This window comes from Lineus longissimus, chromosome 19 (genome assembly GCF_910592395.1).
Source record: "Lineus longissimus chromosome 19, tnLinLong1.2, whole genome shotgun sequence".
In the NCBI taxonomy this organism is placed as follows: domain Eukaryota; kingdom Metazoa; phylum Nemertea; class Pilidiophora; order Heteronemertea; family Lineidae; genus Lineus; species Lineus longissimus.
The window spans coordinates 178,756-205,925 of record NC_088326.1 but is presented as its reverse complement, the minus strand read 5'-3'; the positions used below and the strand labels follow the sequence as shown (position 1 = coordinate 205,925).

The following is a 27,170-nucleotide window of genomic DNA, read 5'->3' as shown; positions in this document are numbered from 1 at the left end:
AACCTCTGTAGTCAAAACGAGGCCGATTACTGTAATTCATGATGAGAGTGTAACCAGGGTGTTTTAGACTGACTTACCTGCTCTGAAGAGTGCTGCTGAAGCGTAATGCATTGCCAACGCTCGAATCAGACGTTGGCTGCTTGTAAACAGCGCCTGCTTCTCAAACTTGCCAAACTTCAGGGGGGTGTTCTCCGATGCCAGGAACAGCTTTAATGAGGCGTGAACACTCAAACACATGATGATTGGATGAATGAGGAGCTGCTCCAATCTGATTGGCCGCAACAAACACTGCGTCGCAAACTCAACTGACTTCGGTAAAACGTTTTTTCCCTTCCCAAAGTTCCTTGTGCTTAAACGAGTTGGAATGAATGCATCAATCCGCTTCAGCATGTTGTAGATGTAATTATCCTCGATGAATAGTGAGATAGGTTTCACAGCCAGCTCAGCAGTCACGATCTGGGACCCAAGTCCAACGGCACCGTGATCTATTTGGAACTTCATCCAAATGAAGCTACGCTTTTCAATCTCGTCCAAAAAGTCGAGAACTTCCTCGAAGTCCAACTGGAGCTCGTCAGCCTTTTGCTCCTCCTGTTGCTGGAGAATGACCGGAAAATCGTAAAGTCTACTCTGGTACATCTGATTGTCAACCTGGGCCCTACTCACACAACAGATCACAGACATATCATGGGGACTAGGTTTAGCACCTGAAGCAGCCCCTGGTTGTCCGAGGATGAACAAGTTATCCAAAACAACCCGCAGGACTTCCAATGTCCTGTCCGTGGCGGTGTCATCCAGCATAATTACACAGACATGTTTAAACAGAGCATGAGCCACGAACCTCCCGGACTTGGCCCGGCAATGTTTATAGTGCTTGAACTTGACTGGTGTGTGTGCCACCATTTGGTCAGGTGTTGTACTACTTATGACGACATCTTGGTTAATCCCGGGGATACCATCAGCAAGCGGCTTAAAGAGAACATTATCGACGTCACTCTCAAGTGTTGTCTCATCGCTTGGTTCTTTTTTCTCACCGCTGGTATCCATGACGACGACCATCTCGTGTCCAATGATGCGATTCCTTATTTCCTTGGCAGAGACTTCAGCGCGGCCGACTTCCTCCAAGAACACATGCTTGGTGAAACATTGCTCATCGACGTGGACTTTCACATCCAACGTGTTAGGTACATTGATGATATTATCATGAGTCGAGGTCAAGTCAATCCCAACACTCCAGGCTGCCGTTCCACCATCATTGACGGTTACCCCCGACAGGTGGAGCTTTGGCGTGTACGATGGTTTGTCCAGTTGAGGATACTGCTCAGATTGCCATGGAAACGTGTAGTAGATAGAGCCACCTGGTGGCAGGAGTGGCAGTGATTCAAGCGGCTCGGAATCTTCAAAGATGGAGACACCTAAAAAAAGTAAACAGATTTTTACAGAGAAGCAAAATAATGGATGGCGTGATCTGGTGGTCCAGGAATCTTGGACTTGACAGCAGCCTGGCACTGTGACGTCAGAGTCAATCAATGCATGTTTGTGTCGTCATCAGGAGAGTTCTGTTGGACAGCCATCTCAATCTCCAACAGCAATGACCAACATCACACCTCTGTGATGGAGACTGCAGGTAACAGGTGCAGAAACACGGCAATATGATTGCATAGAAGATGAAACATGTGTCCTTATTATGGAGGTGTCTGCATAAGAGGGGTAGGCCTAGAGTACTAACATGGTATATCATATCAACCCAACAAAAAGTTAAACATGACTATATCATCGCATGGGAAACTAAACAAGCCTTTCACTACCTCGTATAGAGAGGTTGACTTGAGTTTGTCCGTAGTGGAGAGGTGTGTCTGTGAAGTTATGGATCATCAGTGCAGGGCTATCATCGGTGTCCAGCACCATATAGACAATACCGTCACACTCTTGAAGAACGAGGACATAAGACTTGGTCGTGTAGCAATCTGAAAGATCAAACATTGTGTCCTTATTAGAGAGGAGTCTGCAAGCGAGAGGGGTAGGCCTGCAGTATGAACACGGTCTAGCATGACCCAGGAACACTTACTACAGTGGGGGACACCAAACACTGGCTCTGGTGTCTGTGGTCGGTTTGTGACCTCGTTTCTATTATACCAGGCAGCCATTGTGTCAGAGAATCTGCATTCAATATTGCACCTCCATCTAAACAGTTCAGAGTTGAATAGAACCATCAGAAAAACTGCTCATAGAAGTCTAACTTACCAGCATTTATAAATGGCACAGACAACGTGAGCCTTACTCCCGATGCGGTTGGTTTCAACCTCACTGGAGTGCTCCAAAGTAGATCAGATTCATGGATTCCGAAGTCCGAGAAACTTTCCAGGACTTGGTGGTCACTGATGTTATCGGTGTGTTTTAGTCGGATATACTTGGCCATGTCTTCCAACATTTCACCGTCGTCAGCAATCTGCGCCATTGAGAAATAGGTCAAAGGCTGCAGGATCTTTTCTTTGTGATTTTGGACGAGGAATGGATTGGTTTCGATGCTCGATATTTGGGTCTGAAATAAAACAGATTTTAACGGGTGAAAGATTCAGTAGATTTCAAAATCCAAATGGATGACCATCATGATCACGTGATAAAACAATGATCATCATGAACTTGATCTCACAGCTAAGGGTCTGACAGACCCTTACCCTCCCTTCTCATGGTCTTACCTTCTTATTCAGGGGGACCACAATGGCCGTCACATCCAGGGGAATCTTGGTGAGAGTCCTCATCATGAACTTAATCTCACAGCTAAGGGTCTGACAGACCCTTACCCTCCCTTCTCATGGTCTTACCTTCTTATTCAGGGGGACCGCAATGGCCGTCACATCCCGGGGAATCTTGGTGAGAGTCCTCATCATGAACTTGATCTCACAGCTAAGGGTCTGACAGACCCTTACCCTCCCTTCTCATGGTCTTACCTTCTTATTCAGGGGGACCGCAATGGCCGTCACATCCCGGGGAATCTTGGTGAGAGTCCTCATCATGAACTTGATCTCACAGCTAAGGGTCTGACAGACCCCGACCCTCCCTTCTCATGGTCTTACCTTCTTATTCAGGGGGACCGCAATGGCCGTCACATCCAGGGGAATCTTGGTGAGATTTGTCATCATGAACTTCTCAGAGATGGTCACACACTGGATACTGTCCTGGACAGTCGACTTCAGGACAAGATAACACACCTGGAGGGAAGACCAACATTGTTATTGAAACTCCTTGGCCCGGCTGCTCAATCACCTTTGTGAGTAACATAGGTAACACAACCATTACAAACGTAAGTTACAGGAGACAACTTTGAGCAAGTTGACAAAGGACAGGACGCAAGATGGCCGCCACATTGCAGCAGTGGATATTCGACTTTAGCAAGGACGGAATATGGGATGAATGACCCACTCACCCGGTGACAATCACTCTCTCCATCAACAACAACAGTCGCATATGTGTGTGCATCTCTGTAGAGAACGCCCTCTATATGTGGTAGATATTGTGATGATTGCGTATCCTTGTCAGAGAAACTGATAGGACTGGAGAACCATGTCTTGGAACCATCGCTGATGCCGACTTTGATGGTACCCTAAGATCAGACCATGAAATATTAGTTCATATCAGTGAAGGGTGTTGGATATGAACATTCCTTTTATATTTTGATATATTGAATCACACTATTCATTTGAGAGCGACCTACTTGGTCAGTTCAGCCACCTTGCTGGGGGTCTGATAAGATTAGGTCATTAGGGGAGCTACATGTGTGATAGATAATCATAATAATGCTTCAAAGCAGATGGAGAACTGCAGGATATTCCATATCCGATTATCATTCGAGTTGGACTACATGTTGGCCCGCAGCAAGATTTGTTCGTTCAAAATTTGAAATGAATTTGAAATTTTCCAACAGTGTAAAAGCTGAACTGAACATACATTGCTAGGTTAACACTGGAGTTGTACAGATTGATATAAATCAGTGATAAATGCTAAGTTCCATCGTCATTGGGTCTGCATTAACACTACGCCCATGTTTATGTGAACTTACCAGAAACTTTGGCGGCGCCCACGTGATATCTTTCTTCAGCGCCCACTCTCTCTCATCATCCTCGAGGATGATCAGGTGAAGCGCCGAGCGATTCTTAATCAAGCACCATGGCACGAGCTCCATAGCGATTGTATTGCATCCTGGCCACTGTTGATGGAACTTGACTTGCAGGTCAAGGTCAGCTTGATCAAGGTCACGGTCAAGGGAGGAACGGTCAGAGGTCACGGAGGTCATATCCTCTCTTGGAGATCTGAAGTAGAATGCAGTTGTTAGTTCCCCGCCTAATGGCACCAGAGACCCGACAAAAGTGGACCAGTGAATACAATCATTGATCCCTGATGTTGGCTCAGAAACTGATAGCGAACTGGAGGAATAATGTCTCACTGAAGGCCATGTCACTTACTTGCTTGGTTCCTCGTACCCGAACCATGTTTCGTTTGGTTCACTGTCCCAGCAGTAGGCGAGGGCATCTATCTCTGGTCTGTCAGTGGTGGCACTCTTCACTTGCTCAAGGAGGCTCAAAGACAGCGACACTGGGGGGTGTGAGGGGCTGGAATCAGGTCTGAAATATAGTGTGGGCACCTTTCAGTTACGACAACAAGCAGAAATAACAAGGAATCATCAACACTAACTACAATTAGATCCTATCCTCATATCTACATGACCGACACTAAAATGTCTCAAGGGAAAAGACATCTGATGAGAATAAGATGTTTTCAAAATAACAAGACAAAGATAAATTGAGACTTCAGTGTATTTTTACCTTATTTGGAATGTGATGTCATGTTTGACATCTGCTTGTAACGTCGTTAACTGTTCCTCTTGACACTTGCCTGACACTTGTAGCTGAGTGGTTGTCTTAGTCTCGGGTGTGGCGATGTTGACGATCACAGGGTGCGGCAGATGAGATCTCATCACGTACACCGGCGAGAACACAACCTAGAATAACATTTTTTCAAATACTTTTTGGCCACAGGATGTGAGGATGATGGGCATTCATAATAATTGCTCATAAAAAGATTCCGCCGCAGAATCTATGTTGCTATTTGCATTTCTTCAGCCGAAGCATCTTGTACACATTCTTCTCAATGGTAAGATTTGAGTGACCAGTTTGGCAATCATTGATGTACGTTCTGAAAGACCATCTACCCCAGCCATCCTACCACTAAACCATTGCCAGGTTAAAGCAGGGCAGACGCAGTGATTATAGAGGTATAACAGCTTCGTGATAGACTGAGCTGACTTAGGGATCGCAGATAAAGAGAAAAAATATACGAGGTGATTTTCATGTTTCTGAGCCAGCCACACCAGGATTATCAACCTCAGCCATGACAAAGACAGCTCAAGAAAGATAGATCGGTCATACCCCTTCAGTTTCACCTCTATAATCAGGACACCTTTATTACCAGGACAGCAGAGACTTTACCCAGGTGGACAGTCTTACACCCTCTCTCTCAAGAACACTGATGCTAGGCCCCCTATAAAGGTGAGGGCCTACCCATGTTTTCCAACTCATTAGCTACCAGAAGTGATTCATACCAAACTCACCATGCGAACTGTAGCTGTTCTGTTGTATAACTAAACACACAGAATGAAATTAGCACAAATGAGTAAATAATGATTTGAAAGACTCTATGACTTCTAATGTGAAGACATGAAATATTCAAATAAGATTCCCCTCATCCTATCCCTGGACACTTCTGTGAGGACTCAACTCTTCATTCCGAACACGTCACTTGAACAAATTCCCTTCTATTGTTAGGACACCAATCATAAGACCAGCAGGTTGGTCAGCCCCATCCTGGCTACACCCCTCTGTCGTCAACTCAACCCCAACATAACAAGGTGTCAACCTGATGTTACCCCCTCCTCCTGTACCCAACATAAAGCTGCTCTTGATGTTACCCCCTCCTCCTGTACCCAACATAAAGCTGCTCTTGATGTTACCCCCTCCTCCTGTTCCCAACATAAAGCTGCTCTTGATGTTACCCCCTCCTCCTGTACCCAACATAAAGCTGCTCTTGATGTTACCCCCTCCTCCTGTACCCAACATAAAGCTGCTCTTGATTCAAATCAATTCCATGCAACGCTGCCCATCTCAAGTTCCTTGCGAGCAAGACATATTTGCTTACCAGTCTTGTGGCGTCCCCTATTAGATGCTGACAGAAGATATGGCACCAGGCGTACAGATCCGTCCCTTTATCTGATGTGGCAATCTGAAAGAGTAACACAGTCATCAACTTCTGTCATCAAAACAAGAGTGGAACCTCCCTTATCAGACACCTCTCTTAGCAGGACACCCTCATGATATAGGTCTAAAATAAGTCACTTCTATGCAAATTGTTCTCTGTAATCAGGACATCTCCCTAGTGAGGACAGCATCTGTCTGTCCAAAGGGTGTCCTTAATAAAAGTGAGAAAACCATCACAAAAATGTTCGAATCAGTCTAGATTTTTCGTCTGCTGGAACAACATGTCACAGATGAGAATAGAATAGAAATCTGAACACAAATGCGCTGATTAGGTAAAGTGTTACTGTATAGGGGGCGCTTCAGTTTTAACCAGAAGTCCTGGCAGCTTCCACTCATCATCACTTTCTCTCATCCATAATAAGATGATATCATATTTTATTTAGCTGAGTGTGTGTCTTTTTTGTAATAACCTTGGGGTTCTACAAAGATTTGATAAATTCAAATTCCCAAATTATGTATGCAAGTGGAATACCCAATAATAAAGGTACTGACTCATCATTATCTTGACATTCCCCCTTTAACCAAACTAATCCAATCATCCATAATACTTAATCAAAGCTGTTATAGAAAGGTATTGTGAGAACCAGAATTGAAGCAGTAGCATGACAGGCTTGACACCGGGACAATGGACAAGGGATTAGACTGGGTTAATGAAAAGGAGGTTTGGGTCACATGACTTAATTAGCAGAACCAGTTCTAACTGCCCTGTCCATTTTGAATCAGTGCTGGTTTGTCTTTGGACTGAAGTAAGTGTGGAAATTTGTGTCTCATTTTTCCTGAACAACTTGATCAAATTTATCTAAATTTGAGGAATCGAAATTTGAAGAACTAAATCTGAAGTTGACTTGTTCAGCTTATTCAGCAGGAGATTCTTGAACCTTTCAACAGTTGAATATTTCTGTTCCCATTTTTCTCTTTGAATGAGTTTCTTCTGGATTTTTCCGCAGGCCAAGACTCGAGGCAGGTCAACTTGGATGTGAGCTACTCTAAGTTGGGCGAGTACAACTTCTTTCCACTTTCCAAGTGATCAGAACAGATGCAGAACGACCCTGTAAAGCTTTTGTGGTCAGGTAACACTGAAATCAAGAACTTGATTAAGAACTTGATGTTGACTTATCAGTGTTCTCTTGATACCACGTAAAATACAATTTCAAATGATGTTATAAATCAATCAATCAAAAACTTTTGGCAACCACTAGATAGTGGTCTCCCTGGCATCTGCTTGCCATTTTTGTTGACACTCCACCGTGATCTCAAGGACCTGGCTTTATCTAATGATATGTCCGCAAGGGGAGAGCGGGGGAAGGGTGGAAGAGCCAGTCACCCCCGTGGGAGCAAGATTCCTGAAAGGGTGTCTTCGGAAAGGGCAAGCATTTGTTCGCCATTAAACACAAGATTTTAATCCTTGTCTTGGGAGTCTTTGAGAGAACTGATCACACACAATTCCCAACCTACTCGTCAGCCAGCTGACAGATTACCTGGGTCGAACATGTTGCTGAGATGTTTTTGAAGAGATACTTGTAGCTGTTGGAGAGACTTCTTGTCTAAACAGTACCATTCTGCCCCCTCTAAGGCATACAGTGGTAACTAATAAACTGACTGCGAAATGAAAGCAAGTTGAACATGAGATGCTCATCATTCCGTCTCAGGTTGCAGAGAAAACTAATCTCGCAAAGACCCAAGAGTCCAGAGTAGTTCTCTAGTAATAGTGCAGATAGTGAGTCGACTGTGTTTCCTCCGTCTCTCTGTTCAGGAAAAAAAATGCTTCAGTCCTGGTTCAGTTAATCATGTTGCAGCTTTCAGCATTATTTCAGATATTTTGATTGCCATGGATCATTGAATGCCGATGGCCAACCTGTCCACAAAGGCAAGACAACCGAGATAAGATCTCTGAGCCTTGAGTATCTTAATGAGCACAGAATTGTGTTGGTTTCAAGAGTAGGTGAGAGGTAAGCTTTTAATCGTCCTCTAATAGAGCAGACTGTGGTACCAGCGTCTGGCACTTGATACTAGCTGCAATCTCACTGATCAGACCAGTTTATGCTCTAGCCCTGTTTAAGTAATCATGTTGCATCTTTCAGCATATTCCCAGAGCCTATTGAATCGTTGAATGCCGATGGCCCCACTTGCACACTCAAGGAAGACAGACACGCCAAACGTGAGATCTTTGAGCATGGAGTTTACCCAGAGCACAGGTTTGTGCTGACAGATTCACACATTACAAAGTGTCAACCACTGTGCATCACAGACACATGCATAATGCTTTCTTTGAAATCAGAAAAGATACTTTTTAAAGAGATATTTTTTGTTCTCTTATCTTTGCAACTGTTTCATGTTTGGTACTGTCAGGGTTATATCATTCCCCTCACCACCATAACTGCCCGCACTGACTGCACTGCCCCTCTTCCCAACTTAACTCTCCTGACCTGCCAATCACTATAATTGCCTTTACCTTGCATGAACTTCCTACCTGCATCCACCTGGCACATTATGAAATAACCCCGACTGTATCACATGATGAAATATTTGCTGCTATGGATCAAAGATTTTTCTGTGAGTTTTAAGACACCTTGCTATTGATCGGTATAATTGCATGATTTCAGATTCTCATATTTTAAAGGTTCAAGAAGTCTACAGGAATACAAGCTTGGAGAGGACAGGTTGCGGATCTTGGATTTTCATGGACTTGGGGATGACTATGAATGATTGTAGTTGAGATAGGTCAAGGTAGGTGTCTCGATCCTTGGATCAGCTTGGACACTGAATGATGTACAGTCTGGTTATTTTCGATGCCATTGATTGATTATGTGATTGAAGTAAGATGCCTTTTTGCTACGCCACCTATACATTCAAGAACATCGAAAGGAGGAATCAACAAGAATGTACAGAGGAGATTTCCTGCCAAGTCTTGCTGAGGATTCTGTTATGAATTGATTGTGTACAACAAGCCCTGATCAGGATGCGCTGAAAACTACCGACGAGTGTCAAATCACGTCCGTCAGGGAGAAACTTAATGAACGAACTCTCCGCGCTTACACCAACGCGTCACATTGATACAGAACAGGATGATGCTCTTGTTTCAGGAAATGTAATGTAATGTAATGCAACGCTACCACTTGTTAGGCAAAATGTTTGTTCAAAATTGTGATTTATCAACATGTTTGAAGATCACCTGTATGTAGATCACCTGTATGTATTTGACAATGCAATACCGCACAATAATCTTGCACTGTGGCCCAGTGTGTTTTATACCTTTGAAACTAATGTAATTTAAACCTTTCAAGCCTGAATGCTCTTGGGACCCATTTCCCGTTCTCAAATAGTCTGTGTACTATTTGAATTAAATTAGCTGCTAAAGTCAATCGGTAAATTTATCATTCAATACAGTGTCATCTTCCTTAGCCCCGTCTAGGCATATAAATCTTCTATCAATTTCAGTTGTTTTTTAATATTTTTGTCACGATATCTTTTTGAATTTACAGTTTTTTTCCTTTAGTGGTACATGTTGGTCCTTTTAGCTAGATTAGAGGTGGGTTAGGCCTACAAGGTTCTGATAGCAGTTTATTTCATGACTGGCAGTTAGTGCCGTCATCTGTAGCCACTTCTAGTGTAGCCGTTAGTGATAGGATGGAGACCAGCGAGTTTAGTAGGTGTAGGCGCAACGTATCTAAGGTTAGACACTCACTGGTCTTTATCTCCAGGAAGATGACACACTCGGGGGGTAACCATGGCCAAGCTGAAATACAACCTTCTCACTCGAACTTGGACCCAGTTGTTCGGTTTCATTGGTTTATATCAAATTTTAACTCTTTGAACGTAAACCGATGCTCGGTGATCATGCTGTGTCATTTAGCACAGGGCTTGAAAGGTTTAAAACATTCATCTCTCATAAAAAGTGTGAGTTTATGGTCATGGCCTGCAAAGGCAGTCGCTTTTTTGTACCTGTTTTTTCTTGTTTATAAAATGTAAAATGTATAATGTAAATAATGAAGTAAAAAATGTATTATATAATAAGAAAGTAGACTCATTTAAGTTATTTATATATTTTGTTATGGTTCAATGAATATGTACAGGCCCCCACTGTAAACCCACCCAGGAGCTGTCCAGGTGTTCAATATGGTGGCACCAGCAGAATCTGTCATAAGCACTGTCCCCTACTGTAAACCCACCAGGTACTGTCCAAGCATTCAAATGGCGGCACCTTGTCCTCACCTGTTCAAGGGCCTCACTAGCCAGTGAAACAAGGTCCACTTTGCCCCCCCCCTCAATGGTTCTATCGACAGAAGCCATTTCTGAGGAGAGTGCCATCTTCTGTGACCTAGGGACAGAGTCACCACCCTCAGCTTGGCTTCATTAGACAAGATACGTCCAGTCCGTGGGGAGAGTTTAGCCTATTTTTGCGAGTGCCAATATCCTTGGTTCATATTCAAAGATGTTTCTTCCATCTTATTGATGAAAAATGACTTTTCTGAGATTTCCTCGTATGTCCATACCTTGACTAGTCGACTCTCCTTCATCTTCTCACCAACGACGGGAATCTCGTGCGTCCATGGCGTCTTGGAGCCCATGACCTTGACCCTTACGGCCTTCATGTCGCTATCCTCTGTCACATACGAGGCAAGCGTCTGCCGTGCACCTAGGATATTCATGCGATGGTTTTCCGGGGTGTGGGCTATGATCTTGATCTCCAGGTGTTGGTTGAGTCGGTTGGATATGAGTAGCTGGCCTTGGATCGACACCTGAAAGACACCTTGATATGAGAGGAACTTCTACCAACCTGAAGCCGAGGCGTTATTGGCCCTGGTACAGTACAGATGATATAATACATTCTTTAAAGTGTTGGGAATTGGTAGAAATAAACCAACCTGTTTAACAGTGCTGGTCAACTGTGTGACCTTAATCGTCAACGTAGCCCTCTTCCCTCGACACTCCACGCACCGCACATTTACACCGACTTCGTCTATTCTGATAGGCTCGCTCCACAGCCAACCATGGCCATCAAGAGATAGACGAATCACCTGAAAGATGACAAAGCCAAGGATGAGTAATAACAGAGAGTTCACTCGACGGCACAAGCCTGAGAATGTGGCCCTCAACACTCTGGAAACAGGCATGATTCCATAAGAATGTGGCCCTCAACACTCTGGAAACAGGCATGATTCCATAAGAATTCCATCTTCTGTTAAATACCTCCAGCTGTACTGCTGTGCTTGCCGACAGTGCATGCTGATACAGACACTGCATGCCAAGGCGCTCACCAACTATTCTTACCGGTTTAGTTTTCTGTGACCTCCAGCTGTACTGCTGTGCTTGCCGACACTGCATGCTGATGCATTCATCAGTGCCAACCTGGCCAAATTTGATCGACTCCTGTGTATCATTGCATAACAGATAATATGACATGAGCACTGCATCCGAGTCTTTCTTCCCGAGCTGATTCCAGACTTGTAAAGAGCTGTTTAAGGTATGCAGCGCCCCCTGGCCAACGTAGAGGAAAATGGGATTGACATTACAACCAATGTCAATACCCTGGTTTTGTATCTCTGCGTGCTTTATCAACATTTCCCATTTTGCCGAACAGGATTCGAAAACTGGTCTCATGGTGAGGTGTCGGTACTCGAGAAGGCTGCACTCAGCGGTCAGGACACCGAGCATATTTGTCATTTGGTTGTGGCAGTGTGAGAAAGAGATGTGAACATCGTCGAGCATTACTCGTGCGTATTCCTGATCTTTTGGGTGGTTGTCGCTTAAGAAGAATGGTCGGATTTTTCTTGGGGTACCTGTCGATAATATACACAAGAATCTCAATCAACAAGATTCATTTGGATGTATTTTTTCATGCCAGATATTGAAATCTTGATCAGAAAACCACAGAACTGCTTTAAAACTTTCTGTCTATAAGGCTGAGTTGACATTCATGTTGTACCTTGTGACTGTATGCCCTGACATGACAAGAGTGACCATATGAATCATATAGAGCCAACTCGTTCATTCAGAAAGTCACAAGTCGACACATCCTAAAGTATCAATGAAGAGTCGAACAATGATTACCTTTTCCAAAGTGGTGCAGATGATGCTCCAGCCTCAACCGGATGAGATCCATGGACAAACTCCACTGAACGCCAGGAATAAGATCAGTCACAACAGCCGAGTCCACTCTCAATGACGCCGCCAAAGTCGCTGGCAAAACTAACGGTTCTGGTGTCCGTTCCTCATCTTCAAGATCACATGACAAGTCGTCGGATTTCTCCTGATGCGCGTCCATAGAAACCCGCCATATCTGGGCAACTCGGACCTTGGATGGCGCGTCTATGTCGGGTAGGGAGACCTCGCTGGGTTCTTGTTCAGAGAGATAGAACTCGATCCAGTCAATGAAGTCACGCTGTGCAGCATCCCAGTATTGTAACATGCAACCAACCTGTGAAGGTAACCGAAGATGGTCACATCAATTTTGGCTTTGAAAATTTTCAGAATTTTGAATTTATGAAAAAATTTCTAAGTCCAAATATCTTTTTCACTTGTTTTTTTTTCCTGCTCAATATGAAGAAACATGGTCAGTCCCAAAAAATGTTGGCTTTGAAAATCAAGTCGAGTATTCCTGTTAGTACAAGTCTAATCTGTAAGGCAGAAAGACAACATCATAATGATGACTGCTTGAGACCCTCGCTCGTATTGAATACTTGGATGAGTGAACCAAGCGGACAGTACCTTCAGTGACTCATCACCAATGAAGCTGGCATCGTCATCAACATCAATGTTGAATGGTACAGGTGTGACATGGAACATGGTCAGCATGCGCGCCTCGGGATAGCACCACGTCATTGTACACTGACCATCATCGTCACTACAGAAGATCACTTCATTGGGGTTCGGCTGAATCGTCGACTCAACTAAAATGAATCATTCATTGAATATCAGATTACTTTAGGTTTTGGTTACAGAGCTGTGACTGACCTTTCTCAATCTGTTTATTGCAATAATAAACTTGTCTGAGATGGTAAGAGACATACTGTTGCCAACTTAAGAGTACCTTTTGCTCAAGGCTGTATTCTTGACAGGAACTATATGCAGCATGAGGGGTTAAATATTAGACACTCATGTTGCTAACAAACTGCTGGGAAACATAAAATGCTGTCAAAATATAAGCTTGTTAAACCTCACTCATCCAAACATACCCTCTTCCATGATGTATTGAAACGCACCCCGCCTCAGGTCGTCAACACTGTGTTTAGAAACCTTGAAGCTCGGAGAACTCACAGGTGGCTTCTTGGGACGAGAACGTGCTGGTTTTTGTGAATGTTGACATGATGACTTTGACTTCTGAAAAGGTTGATAACGCTCTAGAGAGACCTTTGGCCAGGTATATCTCAATGATTGACTAGGATAAGGTGTCATTGCACCTTTACTTTAGAACATTTCACAAGCACACGGCACTCTCAGCAAGGACACTGATTGGATTAAGCACCATCTCATTACAACTATCATGTCTCCTTCAATCATTTAGCACATGTGACTAGCTTTGTTAGACTGAATGTTTGGACGGGACAAACTCTTACCTGTAGGTATGCCTCGATGTGTTGTCTCAGGAGGTCAAAGGTCATGAAGTGCTCCTGGCCGAACACAATGTCAAACGCGCCAACATCCACGCAGCCGATGATCCTGGGGACCCAGCTTGGTCCACTGTGTTCACACCAGGTGGCACTGGCTGTCGAGCTGACTGTGAGCGGCCCGATGAACGGGCGTGTCTTCTTGTGGTACGAGGTCAGACACTGGAGGTCGTTAATGAGAAGACGCCCGATGATGGTCGAGGCTTGACCCAAGTCATTGGTGATATCAACATCACCATGGATACCACTGGTTGCTACAGTAACCTGGGCATTAGCATCATGTGACACTGTTTCCATGACAACCACCACTTGGACTGTCTTCACCTGGAGATTGTTGATCTGGCCAAGATGTTTTCGTGTGATTTTCATGAGTTTTCTCCGACTTGTACCAGAAGGAGGTTTAGTGTCTGGAAGAAATATTGGCAATGGCAAGTTCTCAATCTTCTTTTGTGACTTATCAAAGTGCATCGTCACAAACTGACCAGCTGTCAATGCAGTAAATAACATCCACAAACCATGATATTACCCATTGCTTCGTTACAGATGTTAGACAATCCATTAAACTCAACAATCACTACTATTCCAGGCTATGGACAGTAGTAGGACTAGGAGATACTTTAAGCATTGATTTGAGAGTAAATTCGCGAGTCGTTTTCCATGTGGTCTACCCTCGTACTGGAGAAACTAGACAAGTTCTGACAGTACCTTGATAACTTACCCTTCAGTGTCTCTCGTGATGTGTCCTCTCCCAACCCAAATGGCCAAAGTTGTCCCATAAACTCATTTGCCTGCTCCAGTTTACTGATACTGACACTGAACTTGAGTGGGCGCTCTAAACTCAATGAGATATCAGCAGGCGTCTGTAGGAAGTCGGTGATCCTGAGAGTGTAGAGACTTGGCGGGATGCCTGTTTTCGGGTTGGCATCACCAGCACGTGTTTCTAACCAAGGAAGAGGAAAGTCTGTGAAGTCAGGGAGAACCTTCAAGTCATCTGTCATCACGTGGTTCGCCTTTGGACCTTTCAATGTGAAATCATAACAAGACAGCTCCACCTTTTGGGCGTTTGGCTTAATATTCACCAGACTGTGAGGCTGCGAGAAGTTTGCGAATAAGAACGGGATTGTCTGGTAAACATAATCACTGTCGTCGCAGCTGTGTTCGCTCTCAGACTGGTTCCCCGCATACCGCATGTTTGGGAGGTGGGCCTCCATCAAGGTTGGGACAGACGGGAGTAACGTCATGCCTGATATATCCGACCCGACGAAGCTAGCACCGCTGAACTCATCTGACATCGTCAAATCTCCAAGTGGTTTCTCCTCCCGCCATTCGAGGTCACCTTTCGATTTGCGCTGTTCTGGTTCCACATGAACACTCTGGTTGGTCTTATCTAAATCAGCTTTGTTCACCACTGAGTGGCGATACGCTATCAGGGTAATCTTTCCCGCAGTCAGAAGGACATCAAACGGTGTAAAAGACAGCTCATTTGAGTTTTGCTCACGAGAGGGCACCTTTTGAATGCTGCGTGGATGTCTGGGCTGCCGCCTTGGATGAATCGTCAGTGTTTCCTTCGTTATGTCCATAATGTGGGGAAGAAGTGTCACATCCTGATCACTTACAGACGGACTCGCCTCCAATTTCTTTCCATTCAATTCCTGGTCAAATAAAGACGTCTGCCGTACTACTAATTTCTTCTCAATCGCCGTAGCAGATACATTTCTTGCCAAACTTGGTTTTGCTGCGTGAGTCTTCAAAGTGGATGCTTCACTCCCCACACCGCTGTCGTTTGGATTAACCTCAGATGAACGCGGAGAACGTTCTGAAACCTCAATATACGAGCTTTCTGATTGGTCCCTTTGAAACAAGCTTTCCGGTTGGTTAGTTGACGTTGCCTTGTTGCTGAACAAGCCGATGTTTGATTGGGCGATTTGAATGAGTAGCTTCACCTGACTTGTCGAGAGGGTGAAGTCTATGTCACTGATGGCGTTCACCTCCAGGGAGTATCCACTGACGAGTGCTGGCTGAAGATACAAACAATCATCACATCAGACAAGTTCTAATTTGAAAATGCTTGCCACTTTCAACACATGAGTAACCTGTGAAATATGGCATTCAAAATGGAATGTTTTCAAGGTGTCACACATGTTATACTGAACAACTGCACTGGTACTCACCAAGGTGTCCCTGTTCTTGGTCAATGACTGGTACTCACCAAGGTGTCCCTGTTCTTGGTCAATGACTGGTACTCACCAAGGTGTCCTGGTTCTTGGTCTTGTAGACAAGGGCTGGAGCTGCGACTATCCTCAGGTCAACACTGGTTGCTATGGGAACAAGATGGACATCTTCCTCTGACGTCTTGGTGATCAGATTGTTCCACTCCAACGCCGGATTCTGGACACCGATCACCTCCTCATCTTCCAGGTTTTGACACTGGGCGGAACCGGTATCAACCTCGGCCCAGGTGCCAGTACACAGCCCTAGACCGCAGAGATCTAACTGGTATTGTCGGTCTTCAACCTCTGAGCCAGGATTCTGCGACAATCCAGCTTGAAGCAGTTTTCTGTACAGGTCGTCGTTTACAGGGGAACGAGGTAGTGGGTTTTCCGGTTGTGGAGTCAAGCAAACAGAGAGAACCTGGAACACGTACATGTCATGATGAAGCGTACTATCGGGAGATTTTCTCTCCATCACTTCTTGGATTTCATCCTTGGACATTTCGGACGCCAGTCCTGATTCCTTACTTCCTTCACCTTTGGGTATGCCAGTTGCCAGGCCTGGGTCACATTTTTCATCCAACGGTACAAAGATTCGAATATTGGCCATGTTGAGATAGAACAGGGGCAGCGTATCGGACTGAAACCAGGGCAGTTTCTCCACAACCTTCATAGGTGGCGCTACCGGTTTATCCGTTAACACCTTCTCAATCCCATCATGCACTGCAAAGATCTCCACAAGATGTAATGCGATCGGAACATGTGCGACAGCATCAAATGGCTGCGTGTTCAGACAGATCTCATCCACATACGTGTTGACAAGAATCTCCGATTCATCACCTAAATCAGACAAGATGTCATCATCACTGTTAGTCATCTTTAAAGTGTTCATCTTCTTCTGGACATTTTTCCTCAGTGCCCTTGTGAAGGTCAGGTTGAGGAAGCCATGGCTGCTGTCGCGAGGTTTAAAGTCTTGGATATTGTAAAGGTTGATGATTGGTTGATTCAGTGACGTCCACGATTTGTTGTTCAAGATGGTAATGTTTTTGGAGAGTTTTCCCGATGTTGATACGATGACTCCAGCGTGTCGGCCAGGGACCCATGAATCACTTCTGCAAAACACAAAGTCTCATATCATTTCTTAATAAAGAGTTTTACTACTGGATCAAAGTCAGCCATTACCTCAAAATTTGAAAATAACTACACTCTACCAAGGTATTTTAGGACTGCCATATTTGTAAACATACTTTTTCTCATAGTGACTGATGTTCAACGCTCCGACCTTGGACTTGACCTTGCAGTAGATCTCCTGAACGTCAATAGAGGTCGTCAGGTCCTCCAAATCTGTAGAAATGCAGAACTCATTTCCACTCGGGCAAGTCCTGAACAGCCGGAGCAGGAACTTGGGTAGCGTCCATTGAATCCAGAGAGAGAGCTGGACAGCAGAACTGGTTGGGACGTCTGTCAGGATCTCGCCGATAGGACGGATGCTTTTTACAGACTGGTCTTCAGTGGCTGTGAATAGAGAAACAGATTCAATCACCTTCTGAACTATGGGATATTTCTCTCATGATGCATCGATGTTGTCAAAAGAACCAAGTGCTTCAAGGGAACAATAGGCAGGAGCAAGGGGATTAAATTGATGGTCTTCCGGGGACCAGCATGCACAGTTTGAGGCTGGTACATTCCTCAAGCATGTGTGAATAGTTTCAATGTACAGAGAGATAGAAGATGCCCTCCCCATCGGCTTCACCATACTCAATCAAGTAAGACTCAACTCACCAGTGTCCTGAGGGTCACTCGACTCCAGCAGTTGACTAGACTCAGTGGGAGGCTCGGTTGGTTTCGATGGACTCTTCTCCTCTGGTACAGCCTCCTTTTTGCCTATTGATTTCTTTAGCACTTTTGGGAATATTTTCCTGCTAAACTGCTGCACATTGTTCATCACCATTTTGGAAGTTTTTGCTGCCTTTTGAAGGAGTTTATAGATGAGGTTGACCTGGAAATAGGGAGAGTATTCAATGAGTGTAGAATGTCATGAATGCCATAGCACAGCACCAGACTGGGTCTGCCAGACCGGCTCTGCCAGACCGGCTCTGCCAGACCGGCTCTGCCAGACCGGCTCAGCGACTGATTTGGTCCAATGTTCTCTCTCAAACAGTTCATTGGTAAACTCTCGATCCATGTCGACGTGGACACACCTGTACATAATCTTATAACCTGCGCTCCATGTGGACATACCTGCTGATTACTGAATGCCAGTAACATGCTCTCCATATCGACGTGGACACAGAACCCAAGTGACTTCAACTCCTTGTGGTCTTTCCCTGAATACTTCCTGGTTATTCCGAGTGTACACGTCAGAGATAGCGGCTTCAACAACGTCAGCGCTTGGCTGTCAGGGTGGAATGAGTAGAGGCTCATCTCGTCCATTTTGAGGGTCCATGGAAGCTTATCACCTGAAAGACGCCAATGATTATGTCAGATTATTAAGCATTTGTACTGAGAATGGCATCGCTTCTCACACCCAAAACTTATGTTCATAAAAGCTCTTCTTTCATGTCACATGAAGGCTGAGAGTTGGTGACAAAAGACAAGATTACCTGTTGACAGCATTTCTGGGTTGGACAGTGGCAGTTCTTGTCCTGGGTTGATGAATTTATGGCCAGCGCTGTGAAGCATGATGCGAGGCAAACAGACGACTAGCATTTCAATATGGCTGTGGTTGGTGAGGAGTGAGCGCAGCGTGGTGATGTTGGTCATAGTCGGGCCGGCGAGGGGGAGAGATGTGACAGGGAAGAGGCAACAGCAATGGTGGAACTCAACCTAGAAATGAATACAGAGAAAGTGTCAAGACGGAACAAGATGGCAACAATGAGGATGATTACAAATACAGGTTCATTTCGAAATCGTATTCTATTGAAAATTGACTCTTCAAAGGCAGGAGATTTATAAAGTTTCCACATCTCAAGGATGAGACTTCGTCGCCAATGGCGCATTAGTGTACATTGTATGTATGAGTAAACCCAAATGAGAGGAAGTATGGAAATGAAACATCATGAAATATATTTTGAATCATTTAGAACTGCACCTTTTCTGCTCAGTTTGTGCCGAGACACACTAACCTGCAGGTTCAGTTTGCGTATCAGTGCCATCATAGCAGCGAGTTGTTCACCGAGACTAACAACAACCTCCTCAATAGGTGGCGTCTTCTTGTTTGAGGACCTTGACTTGGGCTGGATGGAACGCGACTGGGTGCGACTCTGGCTGTCTGTTGGGATGGTGGCATTGCTGCCAGTCGGTTGCGAGTCTGCGAATGACACAGAATGAAAGTTTGAAGGAAGACTTTAAGTGGTAGGAAACATTATGTCATTTATTTTTTGTAAATTGCTGTTTCCAGAATGCTTTGTTTACTCTACCTTTTGATCCATTTTTCTCAAGGGCGGCATCTTCAGGGAGAGCCACAGGCTCAGTGACGAGGGGTCGAGGGGTGGCGAGGTGCTGGGGGTGGTAGATCAACCACTCGTACAAGAATGGGTCGAGGTTGGCTACAATCCCTTGAACATCGAGCACTATTATAGAAGGCACTGGAATGAAACAAAATCAACTGGTCAGTTGTCCACAAAAAAATTAGAAATTTCTTTTCTTCACTTTTTAATTTTATGATGAAACAACCACAAAAGCATTTTTTTGGAAATTTCAAAAATTTTCCGAACTTACCTTCCTCATTCTGCAGTTCCTTGGGCAGATGTGTTGACACGGTGATCACATCAACACAGGTTTGTTTATGTTTGGATGAGGCGTCTGCTGCCATTGCTGTGAAGAATTCTGGGGACTGACTGCCTTTTGTTTCCGCTGGTCCTTGAAGGAGCGAAACCACCATCTCTTTTTTCTCAACTTGATATGAAATGAAAAATGTCAATGTGAAGTATGAAGGAGCTCAGGTGCAAAACACTCCATATCCATTTTGGCTACTTCAATGTTCAAAAGTGTTTCTTCTTGCTGGGGATTGGTTGAATCTCCTTAAGTTGTCGGTTGCACCCTGCTGCCATTCTGGTGTATTTCTCACTTCATCATGACATTATACCGAGTCATTCTTTATCATTCCATTTGGGGCCAAACAAAACTCCTATATCTGATCACTCACCCTGTTTATGGATAGCCACACTAAAGGATGACAGGGTGCCATCAATCTGGCCGCCATACTTTTTGTATGACTGCCTCAAGTCTAAACCAGACATGGACGCAACAAGTAGCGGAAGGTTTCCAGGTGCCATTGAGGGCCTGAAGACATCCTCGAGGAGGGAGAGGTCCACGATCCTTTCAGGGTTTGGAATATTTTGGTTCCAGCTTCTCACAATGTAGAAGAGAAGAAGGAGCTGGGCGTTGGTCGATTGAACCTTGAAGTTTGGCAGTTCGTAGAGGCATTCCCTGTGGGGTTGGTCCGGGTCGCTCCTGCAAGTACAAGATTGGAATTCAACGAAATATTATAAGGTTACAACATTGGCTGTCCTACGACGCTGGCTGTCCTAATTGGTAATGTGTTTGCTGTACCTCAACCTTAAGTGTTCAGCTTGGCAGAGGACTATAATCATGACTTCAATTTGACCTGTGGCAGTGATACTGATGGCATGAGAACTCACCAATACATCGGCAGCACCAGTGTTTTCTTGTAGTAAGCACCACTGGTCTGTGGTACAAGGCTGACGACACTTGGTTGGGACTGCTCCATCCGATAGAGACCAGCCTGTACACCAAATATCTGAAATAGAAATCCACAGGTTTTCAGAATCGCCCGTTAACTGGCCTTGACGGCCATCCTAGATTCTATGAGGGAACCTTCACCAACACGTACCTTGATATACAGACGAGTATGGCAGTGATGTAACGAGGAACCTTCACCAACACGTACCTTGATATACAGACGAGTATGGCAGTGATGTAACGAGGAACCTTCACCAACACGTACCTTGATATACAGACGAGTATGGCAGTGATGTAACGAGGAACCTTCACCAACACGTACCTTGATATACAGATGAGTATGGCAGTGATGTAACGAGGAACCTTCACCAACACGTACCTTGATATACAGATGAGTATGGCAGTGATGTAACAAGGAACCTTCACCAACACGTACCTTGATATACAGATGAGTATGGCAGTGATGTAACGAGGAACCTTCACCAACACGTACCTTGATATACAGATGAGTATGGCAGTGATGTAACAAGTTACTCGAGGGCTCCTTTAACTTGCTGATGAACTTGACGAGACGCCGAGGGTACATTGGTCTGACCAGCTGCATTTCAAACCGGGTGGCTTGTAGAAGTACTGCAGGTAATGGCTGCATGTAACGCATCTTTTCCCCGCTCACTTTCGAACCCCGCCTTGATTTCTTCATGACGATGTTTTTCCGATGTTTGATATCACAGTAGGGATGGTCTGCGGCGAGGAGAGAGACTGTTGGGTTGACCAAGGTCAGGTGCATGGTCCGCGTGTTGACATAACGCTCCATCGCGTCCACTTGCTCCTCTGTTGGTGGACGCCGGTTATCATCCACTATTTCTAAAGGGAGAAAAACTGTTGGTTAAACATTGATCAAGATATGTTGTTAAACTGAAGGACCATTAGGGCAGATAAGCTTGCCGGATTACAGACGGTGAAATGATGACAATGATAACTCACCTTCGTGTACTTTCGTATAAGGTTCATACTCATGGTCCAAGGATGCGTAGACGAACTTCTCAACACGATGTAACATGGCGCTTGACAATGCAAGATGGCTGCCACCAATCAGGAACGACATTGACGAGTTCTCTTGCACGCTCTCGTCACCTTCAAACAAACTTGAAGTGCTGCCACCTAGCGAGAAATCATAGATCGCTTTAACATTATGGCTCTGATATTACTCTAATCAGATTACATCAACAAGCAGATGATGCACTGAAGTCACACTACTTCTCCTTAGAATATGTTCATAAGGAATATATTTTTATGGAAATACTTTGAAGGAAATTGAAATTGATCATTCATATGCATCTAAGTTTTCAAACACTCACTCATATGCTGTTCCCCTTTCTCCTCCATTATGTACATATAATCCACATAGAAAGCTCCGTACTTCTTCGATGCCCATGCTTCGGTGTAGACTTGTCTATGGACCTCAGCGTCAAAAATAAACTCGGCTTTTTCCCCAAGATTTTCCGCACTCTCGTCATCAAAGAGTGAATCTGACATGAAGTTAATGTCCTTCAACGCCACATCCTGGGGACCACTTTGGAAGAAAACAGCGCTCTGAAAAACAAAACACAGACATTAACTTATTGAACAAGTGCTGGTTTTCCTGTTCAACTATTTTGCCGAGACCCTATAAAGGACATAATGCGGGGTACACATGAAAGAATTACCTTTGGTGGACAGTTGTCCTCCCTCGCTCCACACACACAGTCACCCACACTATAGACGCGGCCGGAAATGATGCCAAACTGTCCATTGAGGAACTCCAGGCCCTCCAACAACACGTCTACACCTATACCATGCACCTCAAAACACATGAACGGCTTGAAGACAATCTTCTGAGGTCCGAAGAAACGGCTCTCCTGCACATGCTCAGTTTGCTGAAATGATAGGAGACTGGTTACGAATGATATACGATATGCCGTATGAGCTGAACATTGCAACCTTGTTGATTTACGTGAATCAACAAAATGGTAATGCTTACCTTGATGACCAAGGACGCATGAGAACAATAGATTCCAACAGCAAGTATAGGTGGCGTCTTCTTCCTAGGGGTCGATTCTTCCTCGTCGCTACCCTCTTCAGTTGGTAGGACATGTGGGACAAACGACCACGCCCAGCCAGCCCAGCTTGCCTGGTCACCTTCATGGGATGTATGAGGCACACTTGGAGCTGGTGCTGCAAACAAATTAGAAAATATGCTAGGACTGTTGGTTTGAACAGAAAGAGAACATAAGACATAGGTATTTGATATAATCATAACTTGATACTGACAACTTCTGTGCTAACAAAACAATAATTTCCAACTGTAATTGATACAGAATGGCTGTTTTAGCTTATGCACATTCCTGTTAAGGCCCGACAGAGGTCAGGGCTTCCAATGCTCTCAGTGAACATTCCTACCTTCTGTTTGAGACTCAATAGCACTGTCTCCATTCTCCTCATTCGTGTCAGCATCCTCCGGGTCTGGATCGGGCAGCTCTAATGTCCCGTAATAAATCGCAAGAAACAGCTCCACTAGTCTCCAAAACATTGGCAGCTGTGTGTCAGTCAATGACACATCAAGCTTTTCACAGAACAAGTTCATCTTGGTCACACTCGGTAACTTTGCATGGAGGCTGTCGTAGCCCATATGCATACGACACGTCATTGAACAGCGGTACAGCGATGGTTCTTGGTAGTTCTCAATCTTCCCACTGCCGTCTCTCTTATCCAAACACACCGTCAAGTCATGGAAATCAACAACTTTCCGTAGGACTAATTCTGGTGGTGCGAGCTCAATAAATGATTCGTTCCAGGTTTTACTGGCGCTGTAACATTCCGCAGATTTGATGTTTAACGAGAGTACAATATCGTCTTCTACAAATTTCAAAATCAAGTTATTTACAACGACTTTTAGATTATTTACAATTCTGTTGATCATGCTCTGCAGATACCCTGGAGGCAGTTCCTCCGCATTCGGTTTCTTCAGCTTTGGTTTTTGGGTTTTTGCAACTGTGTTCACCTTCATGTGATCCTTGTGTGCCGTGTCGCGAAGTTTCAAAACACACTCAATGGTATTGATCGTTATGACTACTGGTTCAGATGCCAACCTCGTCCACGGGACATGAATGCGTAACTCATGGATATGCCCACTTTTGAACATGATCGGCAACTTGATGGCTTCTTCAATGGCATCCAAACGGAGATCCAACTTGTTAAGGACGATGTCACCGCCCCACAGAGAGACTTGCAGATCTTCTGGCTTGAGTTTAACATATTTATCCACGTAGCCCATTAAGAGTGGCGTCACGTACGACTCAAGTTTGAACATGTTGAACAATCAGTGGCTAACTGGCAGCAAGTCTGTTGACGGCATCAGATCAGACTGTAAGGAACAATCAGTGGCTAACTGGCAGCAAGTCTGTTGACGGCATCAGATCAGACTGTAAGGAACAATCAGTGGCTAACTAGCAGCAAGTCTGTTGACGGCATCAGATCAGACTGTAAGGAACAATCAGTGGCTAACTGGCAACAAGTCTGTTGACGGCATCAGATCAGACTGTAAGGAACAATCAGTGGCTAACTGGCAACAAGTCTGTTGACGGCATCAGATCAGACTGTAAGGAACAATCAGTGGCTAACTGGCAACAAGTCTGTTGACGGCATCAGATCAGACTGAAAACAAGAGTGGAAACTGATGTCAACATCTAGGTGGTGCTGATCTTGTTTACTTTCAGCTTTTGAATAGTTCACACCAAGCAACAAGTAGAAGAGTCTGGGACATGGGGCAGGAGGTATTCGGGGCAGGAAGTCCAAAGCTTCAACTCAGACTCTCAACGGGTAAACAAACATGTCTTTTTGAAGTGTTTATGTAGAGACGGACTCATCTTGTGAGTCCGCAATCGGTGAGCTGATACCACTCTACTTGTACTGCATGTTTATAGGTCATTTGATGGTATATGAAGTGATTTTAATTCTAATTTCAATCATGACTTGCCATATCATCGAATCGGAATCGCATTCCGATGTTTGATGTGATAGTGTATGGTTGTCTTTATTCATGTGCATAATAAATCTTGGACATTCCAACCTCTGCTGACCGCGGTCAAGGGTCCTTATCTAAGAATATATCATGTCTTAACAGGACTTTCCCAGGTAGGGACTATACTCCTTTCACACCGGTAATCACATGTTGGAGTGGTCATGCCAGCAAAATCAGCTATTGTTGTGAAAACAAAATGACCATCTACCTAATTATGGAGCTCATTGTGTTTGTCACCTCTGGTTATGTTGGGTTAATCCTGTGATGTAATTGAGAGTGATCCCTCATAGCTACATGACCATGCCATATTGGCCTGGACCAGAGTGACCCCTCATAGCCTAGGTATAACTGTGTATTTGGCCCAATGAACTCACCCTCCAGCTACATGACCATGCCATGTTGGCCTGGACCAGAGTGACCCCTCATAGCCTAGGTATAACTGTGTATTTGGCCCAATGAACTCACCCTCCAGCTACATGACCATGCCATGTTGGCCTGGACCAGAGTGACCCCTCATAGCCTAGGTATAACTGTGTATTTGGCCCAATGAACTCACCCTCCAGCTACATGACCATGCCATATTGGCCTGGACCAGAGTGATCCCTCATAGCCTAGGTATAACTGTGTATTTGGCCCAATGAACTCACCCTCAAGCTACATGACCATGCCATATTGGCCTGGACCAGAGTGACCCCTCATAGCCTAGGTATAACTGTGTATTTGGCCCAATGAACTCACCCTCAAGCTACATGACCATGCCATGTTGGCCTGGACCAGAGAGCTGTCCTTCACCTGTCACTCACTGTGGGAGATTACAGTATTGTTTTGTTAATCATGTTAATCCTATGATGTAATCGAGCTGTGCATTTGGCTGTATGAACTCACCCACTGAACATGTGCCTGTGGTGTGTTAGCAGTTGACCTGGATCCAGAGAGGCAGCCCTTCACATGCCCCTTCTTTACTTGTATTGGCCTCAATATTAGTTGTGTTGTGGGATTTGTACTATGTTATTGCTGGTAGGCCTACTAACATATTGTATCTATCTTTATGTTGAGACCATCTTTATCTGACTTATGCCAGCATATTACTCAACTGATTTACGGTGCTACCTCAGTCACTGTTCGAGTATGAGGGATGATGGAGTGATGCTGGATGATGTCTCTCATGATCTTGCTTCATGATTGAATGAAGAGGCGGTACTGCCACTCACATAAAACCCTATAAAAAGGATTCTGTCCATTTACAGCTGACAAAAAGGACTTCGATTGGTACAGGAATAATAGACGCACATGTTGGTCAGCAGGAGGATCGAGTTTGACAATCAACTGGTTTGCATTTTGATAAATATTTGATCCATAAATCGAAAATCTGTTCATGCCAACTCAACAGATATTTACAAAATGAGCCATCTGGTGGCAAAAAAGGTACTAATTAATAATGTAAAAATGGCTTAAAAACTGACCAGTGAGAGCAAAAATTGGTTACAAATGCAAGTAAGCTTACGCAAAGTTGAATATAAATCATTAGTATCATAAAACATAAATGCAAACTCGTACTTTGCTTTATATTTCATGACTAGAGATTAAATAAAAACTCTATTCCGTTCCATCCAGCGAAGGGGATGTAGCTCAGTGGTAGAGCGCTCGCTTTGCATGCGAGAGGCCCCGGGTTCGATCCCCGGCATCTCCACGGAATCTTTTTAATTTTCTCCCTGTTTTTCTTTAACATTGTTTTCATGATGATGATAATCTTCAAGACATCAGTAGCTCTGGGCGATGATGTTGACAACCCATCAGTATCATATCTCTTGGTGATGACTTCAGTCATGAACATCACATCTTGAAGACAAGCATCAGTGCTCACTCTGGGCAATGGTGTGTTGGGGGAACAATCCGTCTTGAAGACAACATCAGAGCTGCTCTGGCCAATGGTGTGTTGGGGGAACAATCTGTCTCTGGCCAATGGTGTGTTGGAGGAACAATCCGTCTTGAAGACAACATCAGAGCTAGCTCGAGCCAATGGTGGATTGGAGGAACAATCCGTCTTGAAGACCAATGGTCTCACCAGCCAGTAGGCTGGATTTCTCCGTCAACCCTTAACGAACTTATAATTCGACAGACTAAAATTAAACAGCTGATATTCGAGAGAGGCTTTATTTGCTATGTAAAACATACATTTCATGCACAACTTGACATTCAAGTGCAATGTCTCAAGCAGTATATTCAAGGGCAATAGGATAATGATATCATAGACGGCGGCGCTGATGTACTGGGGTATGCA

The 27,170-nt window shown here is 44.5% G+C and overlaps 1 protein-coding gene and 1 non-coding gene across 6 annotated transcripts in view; one reads left to right on the top strand and one right to left on the bottom strand.

The window, feature by feature from the left end:
* LOC135502707 (intermembrane lipid transfer protein VPS13B-like) overlaps positions 1-26,257 on the bottom strand; it is a 29,721-nt gene extending 3,464 nt beyond the window's left edge. The window contains exons 1-34 of one of the 5 annotated variants that reach the window (XM_064795666.1): positions 26,101-26,257; positions 23,269-24,522; positions 22,850-23,043; positions 22,536-22,745; positions 22,188-22,422; positions 21,814-21,990; positions 21,323-21,693; positions 20,769-20,887; positions 20,273-20,580; positions 19,846-20,022; positions 19,545-19,712; positions 19,251-19,435; positions 18,729-18,951; positions 18,367-18,584; positions 17,908-18,124; positions 17,373-17,640; positions 16,163-17,237; positions 14,634-15,933; positions 13,865-14,322; positions 13,484-13,628; positions 13,017-13,198; positions 12,360-12,726; positions 11,580-12,088; positions 11,174-11,326; positions 10,802-11,047; positions 6,190-6,273; positions 4,821-4,996; positions 4,461-4,619; positions 4,058-4,307; positions 3,425-3,601; positions 3,075-3,209; positions 2,242-2,539; positions 1,806-1,964; positions 78-1,412 (exon numbers count right to left, since the gene is read on the bottom strand). In XM_064795666.1, coding sequence (XP_064651736.1) covers positions 78-1,412; positions 1,806-1,964; positions 2,242-2,539; positions 3,075-3,209; positions 3,425-3,601; positions 4,058-4,307; positions 4,461-4,619; positions 4,821-4,996; positions 6,190-6,273; positions 10,802-11,047; positions 11,174-11,326; positions 11,580-12,088; positions 12,360-12,726; positions 13,017-13,198; positions 13,484-13,628; positions 13,865-14,322; positions 14,634-15,933; positions 16,163-17,237; positions 17,373-17,640; positions 17,908-18,124; positions 18,367-18,584; positions 18,729-18,951; positions 19,251-19,435; positions 19,545-19,712; positions 19,846-20,022; positions 20,273-20,580; positions 20,769-20,887; positions 21,323-21,693; positions 21,814-21,990; positions 22,188-22,422; positions 22,536-22,745; positions 22,850-23,043; positions 23,269-24,178 — 11,188 coding nt within the window. In that variant the 5' untranslated portion in view covers positions 24,179-24,522; positions 26,101-26,257. Of the gene's footprint in view, positions 1-77; positions 1,413-1,805; positions 1,965-2,241; positions 2,540-3,074; positions 3,210-3,424; positions 3,602-4,057; positions 4,308-4,460; positions 4,620-4,820; positions 4,997-6,189; positions 6,274-10,801; positions 11,048-11,173; positions 11,327-11,579; positions 12,089-12,359; positions 12,727-13,016; positions 13,199-13,483; positions 13,629-13,864; positions 14,323-14,633; positions 15,934-16,162; positions 17,238-17,372; positions 17,641-17,907; positions 18,125-18,366; positions 18,585-18,728; positions 18,952-19,250; positions 19,436-19,544; positions 19,713-19,845; positions 20,023-20,272; positions 20,581-20,768; positions 20,888-21,208; positions 21,239-21,322; positions 21,694-21,813; positions 21,991-22,187; positions 22,423-22,535; positions 22,746-22,849; positions 23,044-23,268; positions 24,523-26,100 lie in introns of those variants that run through there. The other 4 variants (XM_064795667.1, XM_064795668.1, XM_064795669.1 and 1 more) reach the window with 4 other exon arrangements.
* Positions 26,258-26,507: 250 nt separating this feature from the next.
* On the top strand, positions 26,508-26,579 carry Trnaa-ugc (transfer RNA alanine (anticodon UGC)). The gene has a single exon. It is a non-coding gene; the product is annotated as a tRNA-Ala (tRNA).
* Positions 26,580-27,170: the final 591 nt, after the last annotated feature.